The sequence below is a fragment of the Gekko japonicus genome, unplaced genomic scaffold, assembly GCF_001447785.1.
Source record: "Gekko japonicus isolate JY-2015 unplaced genomic scaffold, Gekko_japonicus_V1.1 scaffold2103, whole genome shotgun sequence".
Taxonomy (NCBI): domain Eukaryota; kingdom Metazoa; phylum Chordata; class Lepidosauria; order Squamata; family Gekkonidae; genus Gekko; species Gekko japonicus.
This window is the reverse complement of record NW_015173735.1, coordinates 283,721-304,709: the sequence shown is the minus strand read 5'-3', so window position 1 is coordinate 304,709 and position 20,989 is coordinate 283,721. Positions and strand designations below refer to the sequence as shown.

The window sequence follows — 20,989 nt, the reverse complement described above, 5'->3', positions numbered from 1 at the left end:
ATGTAGATAATGTAGCAGCTATAATTGATAATTGAGCTGCAGTGGTTCAAGTGGTTAAGACGCTGAACTGCAGGCTGTGGAAGGTCGGTAGTTCAGCAGTTCGAGACCCAGGGTACCGCATGACGCTCCCGTCTCTAGTTCCAGCTCCTGCCAACCTAGCAGTTTGAAAGCAAGAAATTGCAAGTAGATAAATAGGTACCGCTTCGGTGGGAAGGTAACAGCGTTCTGTGCACCTCGGTGTTTAGTCATGCCGGCCACATGACCATGGAAACGTCTTTGGTCAGCACTGGCTCTTCAGCTTTGAAACGGAGATGAGCACCGCAACCCTAGAGTCGGACTCGACTGGCTTTTGAGCAAGGGAAACCTTTATCTTTAATGTAGCAGAATGTAGACAAGGGCCACACATCTTTGTTACTCCTCCTGGATTTTTCTGCAGCCTTTGATATAGTAAATCATGCCATTCTGTTGAAGCATTTAGAAGCAGAAGTAAGTGTCGGGGATGTGCCTTAGGTTCACTTAGATTTTTCCTCATGGGTTGGACACAAAGGATTGCCAAAGGAGAGCTGTGGGAATCATTTTGTGGGGTCCACAGGAAGCGTCTTATTCACTCTACTGTGATCCCCAGTTTATGGGATGACCTACATAATGAGATCAGGAAGGCTCCCACTCAACTGGCTTTCCACAAACTATACAAAATTGGATGGCTTTTTTTGGTAAAGGAGTAGGAACTGTGTCCCATACTACTGTGTATTGTCTAATGCTGTAAGTATTCTGCTATGTAATTTCTGTATCATTGAATGTGTCATGTTTAAATGTTTATGCATTGCTTCAGCTCTGTAATCTGCCTTGAGTCTCAGTGAGAAAGGTGGACTACATAAATAAATAAAATGTAAAACAATTGTTGAGTAGATTCTGCTACCGCCCTCAGATTAGAATTGGGCCAACATTTTATCGAAGACAGAGCTTGGATTTTGGCGCTGAACATGAGACTTAAAATAATTTTCTCAGAGAATAACAGCCTTCTGTTTTATATGAAGCATGATCACTTTTCTAGTGCATGGAACCAAGAAACAGAAGAAAAATTGAACATCATGCAATGCTCAGAAAATGTAATTGCTGCTCGAGGATGGCCTTTAGCTTGTAAAGCCATCAAGAAATTAATTATGAAGACAGATGCAAATAGCACCATATGCAGAGCCAGGAGGGTTTGTTCTTCCCTTTATGCAGGGATTCCCTCAAGATTTACAATTCCAATGTATCTGTTCATCTGAACAGTCTCAAAGTACAGACGAGCAATTATGCTCACAAGATTGACTGCACTACTTGCTGCAGTTTCTGAAGGCCACATATTGTACCTTTCTCAAATAGATATTGCGTCTGTTGCTTGGGTGTTATCGAATCTGTAAGTTGTGTTTTATTTGAGTGTCCCTAGTATAACATGGTGAGACAGAAATGGATAAAACAGTGGACAGAGTCTTCAGTAGATATTCTAGTTCCTAAATTATTAGCATACTCAAGAGTGGAAATGTACTCATTTTAGCTAAATTTTTAGTTCAGCCATGAGGATCCAGGCAACTTACAAGAAAACAGCTGTTTTGTAGCTAACCCTCTCTGGCCTGAATTCTTCCTTTCTTCCTCATATTCTCAGTCACGTCTGATAAAAAAAATTACTTGATTTATAGGTCAGAGGATTAGAGAAAGAAAGAAAGAGGCCGAGTTCAGACTGGCAGTTTGAAGCACAAGGGAGTCATGGCAAAAAAGAGCCGGAACAAATTGTTCCAGGTTTTCCCGGTCACACTGCACCGACTGATGCGGGAGCATACCAGGGAGGAGGTGCAAGGTAGCGTTCACACTGTTGACCCGCCCCTGATGGAGGTGCGACTGTAAAGTGCAGCTTTCTTTTTGTTAATCCGGAGATATGCGCTTATGCGCACACACAAAATCACGGCTTTTGGCATTTACACTTTGTTGGTGCGGGATGGATGTGGGATAATCATGCTTTCCAGGGTTTGATACCACTTTCACCTGGTATCTTTTAAACTCAGGAGGGAAGCGTTACGAGACGGGTTGAGTACGGCTGGGGAACGCCGGACAGATGTGCCTGTGTGAACAGCCCCTTTAATCTGTTAGTGGAACGTTTCTGAAACGTTCCTATATCGGGCCAAACTGTCAGTCTGAACTCGGCCAGAGTGGTTTCTGCATGGTTCTTTTAAACTGTCCAAGAATCACACTTATTAAAAAACTGTCCACCTTGATACTCAAGAGAGATCTGTATAGTATTTCATGCAGGATGTCAACATTGATATGGATTTGGATGCATGTCCCCATTTGTACTGTCTACAATACTCCTCCGAGAAGTTCCTTTTCCCCATGCAGATTTCAGTCTGATGGAAGACTAGCACTTGTTACAAACAGTTCATGCCCATGTAACTAGATCTGAGCCCATTTTAACAGCCTAGTATTCATAAAAGAAAGGAAGGGCACATAGTTTTGATGAATCAGTACAATAAAGAGCTTTCCTTAATGCAGGAGGCATTTGGCAGTCTTAACCATTAGTTAGGAAGTGACCCCAAGTGAGAATATAAGCAATTTGGTTAACTGAGTAGCTGTTACTATGGAATCTTGCTAAGTGTTAATAAACACGGCTTTTTCTTTAGAGGTTTTCCCTTATAACTGTGTGAAAATTACGATGCACTCAACAATTTCTGCTTCAACAGCAGAATATTACAAAGTGGAAAATATCATATTGTCTTAGGCACATTCAATTTGAAATTAAATGCCGCTCAGCTGAGTTAGTAATAGAAAGTGTGACCATTTCAGATTTGTACCCGTGAAAACAGAGGGAAGAATATTGCTCTGGGCCCTCAGTCCCATTTGAGGCTGTTCTGTCTATCGGAATTACACTCTCTTCCCTCTTGCCCAGGAATGCTCTGCTTGCCAAGTTACTGATTTTGTGGGAGGAGATAGATTCGGCCTGTAAAAATGTACTTGGTCCGACACAGAATCCATTTCCTGCACACTGTTGCAATACTCCCACACAGTGACATTAGCTGTTCCTTAAAGAGTCTTTGGCATGTAAGTACGAATGATTTCAGGCTTAAATTCTCTCCTTGACTTCCTTGAATGGAAAATGTAAACTCATCTGGGTTTTGAAGTAACCAGGAAATCATCTTGAATAAAACGACTGTTTTCTGCTGCAGTCTGTCTCAAGCTTCCTCAGGAGGATTTGTTTTGAAATCTGATCTCAGTCGCAGTGTTTTAAGTATTTCTGCTGTGGGGTTCATTTGAAGGCTTAATTCTGTTTGGCGGGGAGGGAATGAAGCAGTTTCTGTGTATTTTTAAAGATGCAAAACTGGGTTAGAGAATGATCAGACCTTGAATTTGTAATGGTAGTAAAAAAAACAGTGTTGCAATCCTATGCTCTCTTATTTGGGAGTGAGGCCTACAGAACTCAGTGGAATGTACCACCTGAGTAAATATGCATATGATCAGGCTTGTATAATATCCTAAAATGTATATGTAAACATTCGGATTAGCAAAGAATAACATTAAGGGAATCACCATTCTTGCAAGCAGAATGGTTTTGAATAATTATTTTGTCTACTTTTATGTGGGAAGGAAATTTGTCATTGAAACAAAGAAACAAAAGCGACTAAGTAAATTGATGCATAAAATTACTGCCTCCAGTGTAAAGTCAGCCCAGTCTTACGCATGTTAACTCAGAACTGAATTCACTAGGACTTAATCCTTTCCTTTAATGATACGGCTCTTTTGGTCGCAGCCTTAAGCCTAACCACACAGAGGGAAAAAAGAGGCTCACTCCAGTCACAAAGGTTTTTTGATTTTAATGTTATGCTGGGTTTCTAAAAGGTAGAATGCCAGTGACCTGATGATATATGGGTCCTTATCTCTTAAGTACTGGGACTTAATCCATAAGAAATGGATGCAGGGTTGCAGTCCTAGAGTGCATACTTAGCTTCAATTTAGCTATTGTAAATCAGGCAATATTAAACCTCTTTCTGCAAGCGTCTATGTGCCAAAACTGCCAGAATGTCCAGTGGTAGAACTCTCTCCACTTTCCTCTAAATGCAGAAGAGGCACTTTAGCAAAGAATGTGTAAACACGGACAGCACCATCATTCTCTGTGCGGGGGGAGTCTGCTGTGAACTTTCCTCTTTATTCAGGTGGTTTACTGTGTTTTCGGTTATGGATAAAACGGTTAGGGTAAAATGATATCTGGATTATGTATTGTCCAGCATAAGAATGGACCAGTTCACCATCAGCCATTTTTGCTGTTCAGTGGCCTTTGTTTACTAGTCTTCAAGTATGCAGAGGCCCAACTACAGTTCTGTATGACTTCCCGCCCATTAAGCAGTATGCAGTGTAACAGTCTTCTGTGATAGTCAACCAAAGTTTCAATAAATTACCTGTGTTTATTGTCTTTATGTGATTGCAAAGAGAGAGAGAGAGAGAGAGAGAGAGAGAATTTATCAATTGCTTTGCAGGTTGGTGGCCTTGTATTTGGTTTGATGAGTCACAATCTATGTAGGCTTGCTTAAGGGTACTTTACAATGTAGGATTATCACACTGATCAGGTGATAATCCAAGGTGATTAATAATTTGCACCTGGAAAATGACTAATTCCTTCCTGTTTAATATGCACAACATCCCACACCTATTGCTCCCACAAAAATATCAGCAGTGATGGAAATGAGGATGATTGATGATGATGATAACAATCCCTCTCTTTAATTCCTGTGGACTCAAGCTTTCCCCATTATTGTAAGTGGTAGTTTCAAGATGCATTATTTTATTTATTTATTTATTTTGGGATTTTTACCCCGCCATACCCCGCAGGTGGGCTCAAGGTGGCTCACATCAACTCATAGAACAATACATTAATTCACAAAAACATTACAACAATAAAATAACTTTAATCAGGTTAAAATTTAAATTAATCATTTAAATATCTATTTGCACAGCGGTCATTCATTTCCACTCCAGTATGCTATGCTTATGCCAGGTGGGTCAGTGGATCATTTGGTGGAATAATTCTGCTGCTCCAAGTGCCAATTATCTAAATTGCACTATGAAGTGCATGAAGCACTTGAGGCTTGAAGCAGGGGAGGCTGATGCTGTTTGATGTTGTTGTTGTAAATATTAGATTCCATGTCAAAAATGAAGTCAAATGAGGAGGAAGTTCTTGTATTTTATTGTAATGAAATATGGAAAACAGTTAGGCCAAAGGACCCATCAAAGCTGATTGCTTTCTTCTCAGCATAATCAGGAAACATGCCTCAATTAATAGGAAAACAATTAGACCAAATAGTTAACCAAAAGTTGTCAACTTTCTTCTTTTTCTTCTTCATCTTCTTCTTGAGCATATTCTGAACATATTCAGGAAATACATGATATTTTATACATGGACTGACATCATCATATCATCATCATGGGAATAATATTCAAAAGGCATAATTGGTTACAAAAACTTAAACAACATTTACATAAAAATCTCCTTATTGGTCAAATGTAAGAAAGGTGTGTCTATGCAATGGCGTCACATATTTACTTGACATGACCTAAGGCATATCGGCTAAAGCTTGTTCTTACCTAAACAAAAGTATTCATTACTGATACGAGACTAAAATCCTATCTGACCCAGACATTGAAAGGTTTGCCCTAAGAACTACAGAATCATGAACTTTGTACCTATTATGTTGTCTGCTAACAATATCAGAACTACAAGAGGAACACCTTCTATATAACAGGCCTTTCTAACATCCTAATAAAATATTACTTAAAGAATAAATCTATAAAAACCAGAGAAATATGAATATGAACAATCAGGAAGAAGAAACCTATATATAAAAATCTTTATATTCCCATTCATACTACAATGTCTGCTGCCTCAACCAAATGCCTGGCAGAACAGCTCCAATTTACAGGCCCTGCAGAATTGCAATAAATCCTGCATGTTTCACCAGGCTGGGGCCAGGGCAGAGAAGGCCTTGGCCCTGATTGAGGCAAGGCAGACATCTCTAGAGAGTGTGAGGCTCTTTGGGGCACATGAGGGGAGAGCTGGTCCTGCAGTTATGCTGGTCTTTGGCCACATAGGGCCTTAAAGGTTAGCATGATAACCAATGCTCCCTCTAAGCTTGTGAGCAAAAACTCTACTTTGTGAGCTACTGGCATGAAAGTTGTGAGCGAGCGATTGGGCTACAGCATAAATTAGTTTGCTCTGGAGCCATCCTTCCCGAGCTAAGACAAAAACATGTGAGCCAGAGGCTCAACATCTATGAGCTAGCTCACACTAACTCAGCTTAGAGGGAACACCAACCTTAAACTTGATTTGGTAGTTAACCAGCAACCAATGCAGCTGGTGCAGCACTGGTTGAATGTGCACCTGCACAGATGTCCCAGTCAGCAGGTACGCTGATGCATTTTATACCAGCTAAGTTTCTGGCTTAAGGGTAGGCCCATGTAGAGCGAGTTGCAGTAGTCTGGCCTGGAAGTGACCATTGCATGGATCTCTGTTGCCAAGTCACGGGAAGAAAGGTAAGGGACCAGTTGCCTGACCAGCTGAAGATGCTAAAAGGCTGACCTGGCAAAATTAGTGACCTTGGCCTCCATAGAAATGGAGGCATTCAGGATCACCCCCAAACTGCTCATTGTCACCGGTGTCAATGGCGCCCCACCAAGGGCTGGGAGTTGGATTCTTGAACCCATCTCCCCAAAACTCAGGAACAGGACATCCATTTTAGCTGGATTAAATTTCAGCTGACTCTGTTGTAACCAATCAGCCACAGCCTCTAAAGCCTCTAAAGCCCTAGCCAAAATATCCAGGGTGGAGTCTGTCCATCCGTCCATCAACAGATACAGTTGGGTGTTATCAGCGTACTGGTGACAACCCAGCCCAAACCCCCAGATTAACTGGTCAAGGGGGTGCATGTAGATGTTAAATAATATCGGGGAGACAATTGCCCCTTGTGGGATGCCACATACCATAGGGTAACATGGTGAGACCCTCTCCCCTAGTGCCACCCTTTGTCCCTGACCATGGAGAAAGGAGGCAGTTCCCCATATCCCTATGCTGGCAAGGCAGTGGGTCAGAAGATCATAATTGACCATGTCACACACTGCTGTTAGGTCAAGTTAACACCAGCCGTGCCAACCCACCTCGATCCAAGAGGTCGTCCATGAGGGCAACCAGCGTAGTAGCCATCCCATAGCCCAGGCAAAAGCCGGACTGAAATGGTGACAAGACTTTATTCGTGAAATAGCTCGCTAGTGCCTCATGGCCAATAGCCAATTCCTTGTCATATTTGTTGACCAGGAATGGAAGGTTCAATACCGGGTGGTAGTTTGCTAGGACTATAGGGTCCAATGATGGTTTTTTCAAGTGCGGTCACACAACTGCCTCCTTAAGGCACCCTGGGAATGTCCCTGACAGTAGGGACAAGTTAATAATATCACCCAGGGGAGCCTGAATTCCATCTTCACTGTCTATAATAAGCCAAGATGGGCATGGATTCAGGAGGCGTGGTGGGTTTCACAGCTGCCAGGGTCTTGTCAACCTCTTCCTGGGAGAGTCAGCTGAATTGGTCCAGCACTGGATCAGAAGACAGCCAAGGGGCTTCCAGTTCACGTACCGTGGCAGGGAGATCCTGGCAGAGTGACAAGACTTTATCCATGAAATAGCTCACAAGTGCCACATGGCCAATAGCCAATTCCTTGTCATATTTGTTTCCCTTGTGGCAGGGAAGTTAAAGACCTAATCATCCTGAACAATTGGGCTGGGTGAGAGCTAGTGGACGCAATGGAGGCTGTATAGAATTCCTTCTTAGCAGCCCTCACCGCCATATCATAGGCTTTCATAAGCATCCTAAAAATGTTCTTGCAGCTTCATCACAAGTTTGCCACCATCCTCACTCTAATCGTCTTAGCTCCCACTTAATCCTCTAAAGCTCCACAGGGCTTGTTTGGAGTGGGGGCAAAGAGGGTGCCAGGGAGTGATTTTGTTGATGATTTCTGAGAGACAGCTCTGCCAGTCCTCCACCAGCTCATCTAACAAATTGCCAGAGGGCATCAGATCCCTCAAAGCATTCTGGAAACCAATAGGATCCATTAGACTCCGTGGGCAAGCATAAATTAGCTTGCCACCTAAACAGGGACAGATTGTGGTGCTCAGCCAAGCCTTCAGGGCAAAGTGGTCTGACCATGGCACTGCCTCTGTGGCCATCAGCTCCACATCTATCTCCACCCCAAATATAAGATCCAGCATGTGGTCAGCTTGATGTGTGGGAACTGATGCAAATTGGGAGAGTCCCAGAGCTGCCATGGATTGCACTAGGTCCCTGGCCTGTGAGGAGGCAGTGTCATTGGCATGGATATTGGAGTCCTCCAAGACCAGTAGCCTAGGGTAATCCAGCACCCAACCTGATGCCACTTTCAGCAGGCCCAACAGGGTATCTGCTGATGTGTTAGGTGGTCGGTATACCAGCCAGATAGCCAAACTCTCCTCAGACTTCCCCATTTTACTTTCATATCCAACGCCAGTAATCTTTTGTGTGGGAACCCTGAAGGAGAATGACTTCTGGATAAGCAATGCCACCCCCCGCCCATTAGTCCAAGACTGATGAAGGACTGAGAAACATGGGGGGGGGGAGCTGGTTAAGGGCAACAGTTTCGCCCTCCCACACCCAGATCTTGGTCATGCATGACAGGTCTACATTTTGAGCTGCAAGACAGTCCTGCGGTATTGAGGTCTTGTTATTAATAGACCTGGCATTACACAATATCAGTGTTGGAGAAGGGTCATTTTTTCCTAGCTGCTCTACCAGCATCCCTCAGGATGGGGCAAAGGTTGGAAAGAGAGGGAGTGTAACCATATCTCTGTCTCCTTCCTTTATAATGCCTTGCCCCACCGCTATACCGCCCACGCCCCCAAATCACTGGAATCCCCAACATTATTATGGCCTCCCCTGCTAAGTCCACCCAGCCCAAGTCCAATCTTTCCTAGCATTTACAGCAAGCTATACATTAACTCTATGCAGCACTAGGAAACTATCCTTAATGTGCACTCCCCCACACTAACTAACCCTCCCACTACACTACATTTGATCCCACCTCCCAGCATACAGAAGAACTAAAATACTCTCTAAATAAATATAAATAGAATAAACTCTCTAACTGCTCCTAAGGATCTGGGTTGGAATCCAGCTGTTTGCACCTTCATCCCTGCTCAACAGGGGGTAAGAGATCATTGCTTTGAGCCCACCTACAGTCTTATCAGGTAGTTCAAGCCCCCAGCTTCCTTGGACTCCTAGCTCTTGTTTAGGATGCCCTGTGACACTGACACTAGCTGCTCTGAGAGATACTAGGCCTGATGTTTCAGACGTGTTCACATCTGCATAGTCACTCACAGAATCCAATTCGCAGGCTGCCTTTCCACTCCTGGTTCCCAAGCACAGGCTGCCCTGCTTGGACACACTAGTTCGATGATCCTCAGTCAAACTACAGTTGAACCACATGAGGTCAGGGAAACCCATGGCTGGGCTGGAGGACCAACCAGGCCCAAATTGTACAAAGCCTGAACTGAGCACAGCCAACAAGAAGAGAGGTTGCTCCAATGTTGCAGGCCCCCAGAAACCAGTGGGATCGCCCCCTGGAGTCCTGTAGAGCCAGACAGGCCAGTTCCAGTTGATTCCATCAAGAAGCCAGGGAGTCGACATGTCAGCATCGGCAACAGCCCGACATAGCAATCGCGATCTTCAGCATCTGGACCACAGCTCTCTCACTCTTCTATGCCAGTAAAAAAGAAAGCCTGGAGGGGCCCCAGTGGAATGTGGCAGTCACAGTCCTCCACAGCTAGTCAGCATCAAACTAGAGCCAGCTTCCCAGCTCACGGCAGGGCAATGGCCAGCCCCCAATGTTCAGTGGGCCCCCATAGCCCTCCACTCCGGATAATGGTGAACCCCCCCCCAAGCGCATAGCAAACTGTCCAAAATGTCACTGACAGATCAGGTGATTCCTGGCTGCCTCAGCCACCATCTCTGCCAGCTCCACCGACCCCAAGCTCCCATGCTAGAGACACTCATTCACTTTCAGGTAGGCAGGTAGGCAGGCACAACCCCTTTGGATTCCCTCCCAGCCATTCAAGCAGTAGCCATTAGAATTAAAGAATCATCTCGGGCAGGAGGAGCAAATCTCAAGCTGCTATAACGTAAGTCATTGAATTCTTGTGGCCAAAGAATGAAAGAGGATAAGAAAGGGCAAGGGGACATTGGAGCATGGAACTCTTATTCAATCTATTTTTTATGCTACTATTTTCTGACTCCTCGCAGCTTGTGGAACCTGAAAACAGCCAGCCCAACCAGTTCTTGCCTTGTACAGTCACAGCACATCTGCACCTTTACCTAGAAGAAAGTCCTCACTGTATTCAGAGTGCAAAGGATTACTCAGATCAAGATCCCAGGCTTTCTGCTCCCCCCCTCCCATGGTTCAAGTAAAGTATTTTCTCATCAACTGAAGGAAAGGCATTCTAATTTTCCCCAGCACGTCCCCCAGTATCAACAATTGAATGAATAATAATGCTAATAATAGTATTAGTAATAGTATCCTTCTTTGTAATTGATGGAAGTCGGTGTGTGCATGTATGTGTGTGTCTGTCTGCATGTGTGCATAGGTGCATGTATGTGCCGGGTTATAGGAAATAAAGTTCTCTGGAAGAAAACAATTTCTCTGGAGAGGTGACATAGCAATTGGCAAAACTGTCTAGATAAGTAGTAACCAACCAAGGAAGAGATGGCAGGAAGTGGAGATACCTGTTGTGTGAATATATGCAACACTACTTACCTCGGAGTCATGTATGTGTTTTGGCAACTTTCATGGTAATTCAGTCTAGGAACCCAAAATGAAATTGACCAAAGCTTTCCTAGCCACAGAGGTACATGCTTTGGGGGAATACAGCCTCCCCCCCAAAAAAAGGGGGCGCTCATCCTTAATGGAGACATAACCTGTTTGGTACATGGATCTATATATCCATATCCTTTGGACACAAAATAGCTTTTGGCAGGTGGCAGCTGTGGCAAAGCATTACAAAGAGATTATGCATGTCCAAATTATTCTCAGTCAGGGCAGTTCACCTGAAGGAAAATTCTTTTGGAAACTGAATCATTGGGTAAATGAGGCTATCCACAGCCATTCCACCTAGCCTGGAGATTCCTGCCCACTCCTTCCTAGCTCAGGCGTGGTCCCAGTCTTCAAAAACCTGTGCTCTGTAGAATAGTATGAGACCAGTGTTAGAGATTGGTCCAGTCTGAACAATTTCCTCAGCACACTAGATCAGTCAAAGATAGTATGTAATTCATTACATTTCTTTTAAGGAGGCAATCTTGTTTCTGTAAAGGAAAAAATATTTTAACTAATTGGGGTTAAATTAGCACAACTTAAACATACAGTGGACTCACATACAAGAAATGAATTTTCAACTTGATGCCAACTTTTGTGCTCTCCAATGATATTTAGATAAACACAGGTAATTCTTTCTTCTTGTGAGCAGTCCCAAACCATGTTGTGGCACACAATGAAATCAAAACTGGGCAGTACACAGACAGAACAATATTGATTTCAGTGATCAGGGAACAGGAGAAAGTGCTTGTGCCTTCAAGGAAATGCTGCCTAATCTGTGTACTGCTGATTCGTATGCTACGTTTCTCAATGCAGATGTCCTTGCATAACCTCCAGCATTTCACAGATTAAAGAAGGGACATGCCTGTGAATGCATAGGATGTATGACCCGCAATTCTTAGGACAAGGCATTTTTTTATCACTTAAAGCAATATAACAGCCAATCAGAAGGTGAACTGGGAATGTTCAAAGAGAGATTAAAAGGGCTTGCAGAAGGTACAGAGAGAGGTGGAATTTTCCCACCTCTCCTTTTCTCCAGCAGTTACCTGTAAGCAGTGAAAGAGCAATACTGGGAAACTCTTTAGGCAAAAAGGTACATAGGATGGGTGGCTGCAGGGAGGAGGAGAAAGAGGCGAAATTGCCCCACCTTGTCTTGCACCTGCAGAGTCTCTTCTGCTGGTACAAGCAGATAGGGATGAGCACAAACTTTCCATGAACTTTTAAACTGTTTGTGGAGGTTTGTGGGGGTTCATGAATGGATACCATTCCAGATAGACTGTCTCTGCTCAATCAAAACATTTACTAAACTACAAAGCAAGTGGGGGGGGGAGGGGGAATTCTCCAGCCTTGGAAACACTCTGGCCAGTTTCAAATGAATCATGCCAGTTTCAAGTGCCCCTCCTTGCCGGCCTTCCTGTGTCCCCTTCCCATTTTCTTGCACAGAACTCGAAAAATCCCACCCCTTGCCTGGATTTGTTGTGACTCTGTGCTTCAAGAGAAGTCCTTTTAAACTTGCAATGCCAGTGGCACTGAGTTCTGCTGGGCATTCTGCAGGGATTCTCCTCCTTTTTGCTTGTGTTGCTACAATGTGACTGGGTTCTGCTGGGCACTAGTACATTGCACTGGTTCTGCTGGGCTTGCAACCCCAACTCCCATGCTTGGAGCATGACTCTGTGCTTCACATCAGTCCTGTGGAGCTGGTATTGCCACGCTGGCACTGGGTTCTGCTGGGCACTAGTATATTGCACTGATTCTGCTGGGGGATGTACTAAAAGAAATGAAAGGACTACACACTGGAAACAATGGAAGAGGCTTGAAGACCCATTAAAGATAATGGAATAAAGTTCTCTGGAAGAAAACAATTTCTCTGGAGAGGTGACATAGCAATTGGCAAAACTGTCTAGATAAGTGGAACTGGAATGACAGCCCCCAAGTAGAATGACAGCCCCCCGGGAATGGCAGAAGTGTTCTGGGAGTAGAATGATATCCCCCATAGTGAAATGACAGCCCCTGGGAGTAGCAGAAGTGTTCTGGGACTGAAATGCCACCCAACTAGAATGACTGCTCCTGGGAGTAGCTGAAGTGTTCTGGGACTGAAATGACATCCCTAGAGTGGAATGACAGCAACTGGGAGCAGAACATTTGGGACAGGAATGATGGGTTACAGAGTGGAATGACAGCCCCTGGGTGTAGCAGAAGTGTTCTGGAGCTGGAACGACAGCCCCCAAACTGGAATGGCAGCCCCTGGGAATAGCAGAAGTGTTCAGGGGCTGGAATGACAGCCCACAGAGTGGAATGACAACTCCTGGGAGTAGCAGAAGTGTTCTGGAGTTGGAATGAAAGCCCTCAGAGTGGATTGATGGCCCATGAGTCATAGCATTCTAGTCCTGGGGCTAGAATGAAAGCTTGCAGCATAGAATGACAGTCACTGGGAATAGTAGGACTGTTTTGGGACAAGAATGACATGTTACAGAGTATAATGACAGCCCCTGGGAGTAGCAAAAGTTTTCTGGAACTGGAATGACAGCCCCCAGAGTGGATTGGCAGCCTGTGCACATAGCATAGCAGAAGTGGCTTGGGAATAGAATGAAAGCCCTCAGGGTAAAATGGGGTCCCCTTATAGTGGAAGTCTACTGGCATTGGAATGACAGGTTGCAGAGTGGAATTATGGCCCCTGGGAGTAGCAGAAGTGTTCTTGAGCTAGAATGGCAGCCCTCAGAATAGATCAATGGCCTGTGGATCATAGCAGAAATGTCCTGGGACTAGAGTGGCAGCTCCCGAAGATAATTGACAGCTTCTCATTCCACTCCCAGAACTCTGGGGGTGTCATTCCAGCTCCAGAACACTTCTGCTACTCCTAGGGGCCGTCACTGCACTCTGTGACCTGTCATTCCAGAGCCAGAAGAACTTCTCCTATTCTCAGGGACCCTATTCCACTCTGGAGGCTTTTGTTTTAGTCCCAGGACACTTCTACTAGTCCCAGGGGTTGTCATTCCCATCTGGGGGCTGTAATTCCACTCTCAGAGCGCTTCTGCCATTCCCAGGGGCTGTCATTCTACTTGGAGGCTGTCATTTCAGTCCTAGAGCACTCCATTCTATTTCAGGGTACCGTCATTCCACTCTGGGACCTGTTATTCCAGTCCCAGAGCAGTTTATCTGGGCCCAGAGACGTTAGTTGAAAATCCACTCCACAATTTCATTGCAACTATTTTATGTTGTAATGTATTTTAATAGAGCCCATGCAAGTCAATCGGCATTCAGGGCTTCAAGCCTCTACCATTGCTTCCAAAAGCAATCCTGCCATTCCTTTTATTATATCCCTTCTGCTGGGCTTACACCCCCCCCATATGGAGTGTGAGTCTGTGTTTCACATCAGTCCTGTTCAGCTGTCATTGCCACACTGACACAGAGTTCTGCTGGGCACTCTGTGATTGCACTGGTATTGCTGGCCACTCTGTACATTCTCCTGGTTCTGCTGTGCTTGTAAAAATGCCCCCCCACTTGAATTGTGATTGAGCTGGCACTGCCACATTTGTACTGGGTTCTGCTTCTCACTAGTACATTGCACTGTTCCTGCTGGGCTTGAAATTCCTCCGTTGCTTGGAGTGTGATTCTGTGCTAGACATCAGTCCTGTTGAGCTGGCATTGCCACAATGGCAATGGGGTCTGCTGGGCACTAATACATTGCACTTGTTCTATTGGGCTTGTCAAAATGCCCCCCCTTCAGTTTGAACTGAACCAGTTGGTTTAGCCCCTAAAAGTTCATGATGGTTCATGGTTTGTGAACCAGGCACACCATGAACCAAACTGCATTTTCTCGGTTTGCGCCCATCCCTGTAAGCAGATTTGTACCAATAGAGCTGAGGGACAGGATCCAAGGACTGAAAGTTGGAGAATAGTTGATAAGGATTCTGACTGAATTTCACTGTTTGATTTGGACTAACCACTCAAGTGTTTACCTCCAGTTTAGCTAAATTCTGCATATAAACATAATTCTAAACACAGAGTAAATAGTTGCTGTAGATTTTCCGGGTTGTGTGGCTGTGGTCTTGGCATTGTAGAACCTGACGTTTTGCCAGTAGCTGTGACTGGCATCCTCAGAGGTATAACACAGAAAGATGGAGTACTTTCTGTGTCAAGGTGAGAAAGAAAAACACTTAATTTTAAAAATACTTAATTTTAAAACATACCAGAGTTTTAATAGAGAAAGCCCTATTTTTTTAATCTAATGGAAGAATTTTTTTAGAGCCCCAATCTTCAAAAAGAAGAAGAAGCAAAATTACAGGCAAAATTCCAGCTAAGCATCAAGCATGTACTAGATTTCACTTTTGGAGGTCAGTAAGAGTCTCATAATTTGGTACTGACCAGTGTTCCCTCTAAGCTGAGTTAGAGTGAGGTAGCTCACAGTTTTTTATCCTCCAGCTCACACATTTTTGTCTCAGCTCAGGAAGGATGGCTCCAGAGCTAACTAATAAATGCAGGAGCCAAATGGCTTGCTCACAACTTTAATGCCAGTAGCTCACAAAGTAGAATTTTTGCTCACGAGACTCTACAGCTTAGAGGGAACATTGGTACTGACATAAATCACACTGCTCTCACATTCAAGGCTTCTGCTTGCAAAGGAAGCAAACTGCACAGTTTTCTTTCAGCTGAAAAGTAACCTTTCCTGTGGTCAAGGTCTCAGTACAACATCTGATTAAAAAATACTGATATGCTGCTTCCTCAGGTGACTTCGCATTATGCTAGTGTGCTTAATACTGCAACAGCCTGAATGCCTATACGTGACTAAGCAGTCTTTGATGACACAAGAGAGTTTCCGATACTCTTCTGTACCTTGGCATTTGTTTTCTCAAAAGAACACTTTTCTATTATTATTTTATATCTTTTTCAAAGTGGTCTGGGAAGCAGCCATGACTTCTTCCATGAGAAGCTTGCTGTCTGACCACAGCCGTTATGTGGAATCTTTTCGCCTGTTCCTCGAGAATTCGACGGAGCATCAGTGTATGCTGGAATTCATCGAGAAGAAGCTGCCAGGCATAATATCAAGGTAAAGGCACGAGAGACTGCATCAGAAGGACAAGCCTTTGATACTCTCTGGCATTTCTGATGTATGTGTGCATGTAGGTTAGCTTTGTAAGGACTACTGAAGAGTTATAGGTTGTCATTTCTTTCCTATTTTTTTCCCTTTCTTCTCCACATCTTTGATACCTCTTTAATTAGCGATTTCACTCAAACCATCCAGGGAAAAGCTTTTCTTTGTGACAATGTCTGTGTGGCAGAAGCTAAAGATTTCTTTCACATGTAAATAGAGCTTGAGCTGAAGAAATACTTGCACATACAACCATAAAAGGAACTATATGATTTTAAATTATTCCAGTTTTATACTGAGCTTTTAAAAACTGACTTTATCTTCTGCCTGAAACATTCCTGTATATTTATGGGATTCTTTCCCTTTCATTAAAAACAAATGCACTTTGTTATTAATGTATGTGAGGAAGAGCAACCCATTGGACAGCAGGGCCTAAGAGACTGAAGATCAAACACCAGCTGAATTTAGGGCCTATCTACACATTCAAATATTGGCCATTGACAGATGGAAAGTTGGTTGTGCATTGCAGCTGGCTGTTGGATGTAGCAATTACTTGACCGGTCCATTGAGCAACTCAGCTGGTTCCATACTCGTGATGAAGTGTATTGAAATTTTTTTGGGGTGCAAACTTGGCATAGTTGTGTAAACAAATCTGGACAGTACTGACTCCTGTTTGCTGTACTGATAGGCTTTGATTGCATGCCTGCACAATTTGCATGAAGCTAATGCAGTTTACCAGTTAACAGTGCAATCCTATACAGAGTTAGTTGAGGCTGCTCATTGATTTAAATGGGTTTAGAATGGAGTATTTCTGCATACGATTGCCAGGTAAGCCTTGAGACTTACTGAATGTTGGGCAATATGCCTGGTTTAGTAGTCCAAGACAGATTGCAGAAATCCTAAAGTTTACGAAGACCCTAGTAGCTTACACTACAGGGTGAATGCAAGTGAATAGTCATGACCTGCAATCCACCTTCAGTCTGTGTGAGAAAAGCAGACTATAAAAATAAAATAACTTACTAATGTTTGCCCCGAGTATAAAGAGGAAATAACTTCATTCTGCCTTTCCGTTGAAATATTCTTTCCTTCCACTAGTTGTTAGGTAGCATTTAGAATATGAAAGGAGAAGAAATAATCATGTTAGAAGTGTGAATAGAAAATTGACCTCAGTAATAAAGCCCTTTGCGGGGTGTGTGTGTGTGTGTGAGCATACTGTGTTTGCTGATTATCTTGACAGGTGTGTCAGCTGCTGCATACATTTGCTGTTTATTATTAACTAGTAAATTGCCCGTCATTATGATGGATGGGGTGTGCATAGAGGGATGTTTTGTATACTGTAAGGACTTCCAGAAGTTGCTGTGCATTTCAGTGGGCTCAGTGCACAGAAGCAATTGTACCCATCTGAAGCATCCCTCTCCACAGCAGATTTGAAGAGATGCTTTTACCCTTGCAATGGTTTTCATTGGTACCCTATAGTAGTGAATGGCAACCATTCACTTATATGAGAAAAGAGGAAGAACATCACCAAGTTAGGGACCTGCCATTGTCGACCCAACTAGTAGGAGCCAAGTCTGCTTTGATCTGCATAGTTCCTCCTCTTCATTTGCATAGTCCCATCAGGGTTTTGTTTATTGATCATAGAATTAGTCACAATATTGGAAAGCCTGATTTTGCTTAAGGGTTTACTTGTTTGTGGGTCATTTTACAAGTTGTTCAGTTTTACTAGAATGAATATGTGATAGTTTCGAGCAGTTAATGTGCCTTTTTAAATGCTCCTTGACTATTCTAAAATATGTACCTATCCTTCCTTAGTATCGGTAATGGAAAATCTGCAATCAATATTCTTAGCGTTGGTGGTGGTGCAGGTGAGTAAGAACCTAAAGACACACCTTTAACATTTCCCAATATGTTTGAGAAGGTGGGAAAACAAATAGCAACCCGCAAAGATAATGCAACCTAATTCAAAGCAATGCTCATTCTGAAACCATTGTGTTCATCATAGGGGGATATTTGGCTTGGAACATCCCACCATTTTGTGACTGCCCCATCCAAATGGCAGCCATTTTATGGTGGTGCCCACTATCTTTTCTTAGAATTCCAAAAGTGCCCACAGACTCAACAGTTTTGAGTACCTATAATCTATTATGTAGCTCAAATGCAAACAAGTAGTCAAACCACAAAAGAAAGTCATGAACAGCTTAATTAACTGAAGGCAGCAATTACAATCCTCCTAGGTCTGTACATCTCCCTGCCCACTCCTTACAACATCCCACTCCTATTGTTCTGGTAAATACAATACCACTCATCTCCAGTGGAAGCACTATAATGGTTCAGACTCCAGGCCAGCAGTTCACTCTACTTGAAAGCTGCTCCAATGGCCTGGGTATTGAGGTTCTTGAACCCTGTTGCTAGAGTCCCTGGTTTGAGAGCCTTGGTGTCTTAAGATGCCAAAAGTTCACTATCATGTAGTTGTAGTTGTTTAATGAACAGTGGTATGTGGGTATGGATAACTGTCATAACTGTAAGCCTCTGATAAACCTATTCTCTGTGAACTTACCTTTTAAAAAACTCAGGTGTGCTGGTAAATACCAGCCTTCAGCAGTCTGTTATGGTTGGGAGACAACAATCATTTTCTTGTTGTGGGAAGCCCATTAACTGCTGCGTGAGTAAAATTAGGGATGTCTACAGTCTGATTGTAAGTGACCATAACTAATGCTGAGACTATGTTATGTCAGTCCATCCAGAAAGTGTGCCTTGTTTATACACTGTGTCTTATTAATGTTGCTGTAAGTCCCCTTCAACCACGAGTGACATTAACTGTGCTATAAAATAGCAAATGTGCTATAAACAATTCATTTCCTTGAAAAGTTTAATGAGAAACTTAATGGTGAACACAGTGATAGCCTTTTTAAGGTAATTGTATTGGAGAGTTTAAATAATTCCTATAGCTTAAATTGCAAGTTGTTGATAAGGCAGGGTGCTATATATCTGGCTCTAAAATGCCCCCAAACACTTGTTTGCATATAAACAACTAATGGAAATCAATTAAGGCTGTAGATTAAGCTACAAATCAAAGGGGCCAGTGGGGGAAAACGGAATTGAAAACTCACATTTTTAGTGGTTTGGCTACTTTCAGATGGGGGGAATACATTAACCAGCTCAACATATGGAAATGTGAAATTCATTTTTTTCTTTTTAATTTGCAGAAGCAGAGAGGGGTTGTTTGTTGTTATGTTGTTTCCTTAAGGAAAAGACGCATTGTCCAGCAAACGTGCATCCCACAAAAAAGCATCAAAACCTATCCAATAGTGAATTAGCAATTTCACATCTCCAAATTTTAGCGTGGCTGGGTTTGAACAAGCAAAATCAACTTGTTTTGATATTTCAGCATGAAAATAACTTTGTTGTTATAGCAAAAGACAGCTATTGATGTTCCATTTGAAATGTAGTTTTCCATCTTGAAAGCTTGCACTCATCTATGCTGTGTAAAGCCCAGCTGATTTTAATTGGTTTATCTTTAGCTGAACAAGCTGCTATTCAGTTCTTAATTACATATTTCCAAAAGGAGTTTTACAGTGGCATCCCATGCAGAGTTATGCCAGTTTAACTATTTTATTTCAGTAGGCTTAGACTGGAGTTAACTCTACTCAGGATTGCATTGTTAGGCATTGAACATTCCTTTCTCCGCACTTTATTTCTAACCTTGGACCATGCTCCAGTAGCCTTCCTTCTTGCTTGCCTCCCCTTCTACTGTCTTTCCAGTCAATTCAGAATGCCTGTGCTAACTGCATCTTTCTCTTCTGTTTCCATGATAATTTCATTCTCCTTTTCTTGAGTCCATTCAGGCACTCATTGTCAACCTTTGTATCAGCCTTGGCTTTCAAGTTTTCCCTCTTTCACTCTAGATTGTAAACCCTGTTCATATATTCAGCTCTACATATACTAAATGGTACAGTGGGAAAAGGGGTCACACTCCCATGTGTTCAGTGAAATATATGTTGTACGTACAGGTATATGTTGGTGGACTCTGTACACATGATCACAGCTCACAATTTTTTTCAGTTGTCCCAGTTGCATGGAAAAGTGCACCCATGTGCGTATACCATTATGCGCACACTACTTTCTGCAACTTTTACCTAGTTGTCTCTTAGACTGATACTTTCCTTCATGCCTTAGATACTTTTCCATTTCAGTTGGTCAGACAGCATTCCTTTCCTTCTGTTAAATTTCCCATCAGACTTGCTTCTGAATTATCCTAATCTCACTTTCCACTGCCTCCTGATTCCACATGCCTGATCCCATCATACCCTTCTTAACCTTATCCCAGCGGCAGCCAGTGAGGTCCAAGGTTTTGGTGCCATTTCAGTTGGTCAGACAGCATTCCTTTCCTTCTGTTAAATTTCCCATCAGACTTGCTTCTGAATTATCCTAATCTCACTTTCCACTGCCTCCTGATTCCATGCCTGATCCCATCATATCCTTCTTAACCTTATCCCAGCGGCAGCCAGTGAGGTCCAAGGTTTTGGTCAGATTGTTGTTGTTGTTGTTCAGTCGCACAGTTGAGTCCAACTCTTCATAACCCAGTGGTCCACATCACGCCAGGCTCTCCTGTCTTCCGTCGTGCTCCGGAGTTTACTTAATTTCATGTTTGTTACATCGATAACACTGTCTAACCATCTCATCCTTTGCTGCCCCCTTCTTCTTTTACCAGCAATCTTTCCCAGCATCAGGGTCTTCTCCAGTGAGTGCTCCCTTCTCATTTGGTGGCCAAAGTATTTGAGCTTCAGCTTCAGTATCTGACCTTCCAGGGAACAGTCAGGGTTGATTTCTTTTAGGATTGACTGATTTGATCTTCTTGCAGTCCAAGGGACTCTCAAGAGTCTTCTCCAGCACCATAATTCAAAAGAATCTATTCTTCAGCACTCGGCCTTCCTTATGGTCCAACTCTCATAGCTATACAATACTACTGGGAATACCATTGCTTTGACCATA

The 20,989-nt window shown here is 43.2% G+C and overlaps 1 protein-coding gene across 1 annotated transcript in view; it reads left to right on the top strand.

The window, feature by feature from the left end:
- The first annotated feature begins 2,985 nt into the window (after window positions 1–2,985).
- Window positions 2,986–20,989, top strand: part of HNMT (histamine N-methyltransferase) — a 58,871-nt gene continuing 40,867 nt past the window's right edge. Inside the window, exons 1-3 of the mRNA XM_015423428.1 lie at window positions 2,986–3,075; window positions 15,802–15,955; window positions 17,810–17,862. Coding sequence (XP_015278914.1) covers window positions 15,819–15,955; window positions 17,810–17,862 — 190 coding nt within the window. The 5' untranslated portion in view covers window positions 2,986–3,075; window positions 15,802–15,818. The remainder of the gene's footprint in view (window positions 3,076–15,801; window positions 15,956–17,809; window positions 17,863–20,989) is intronic.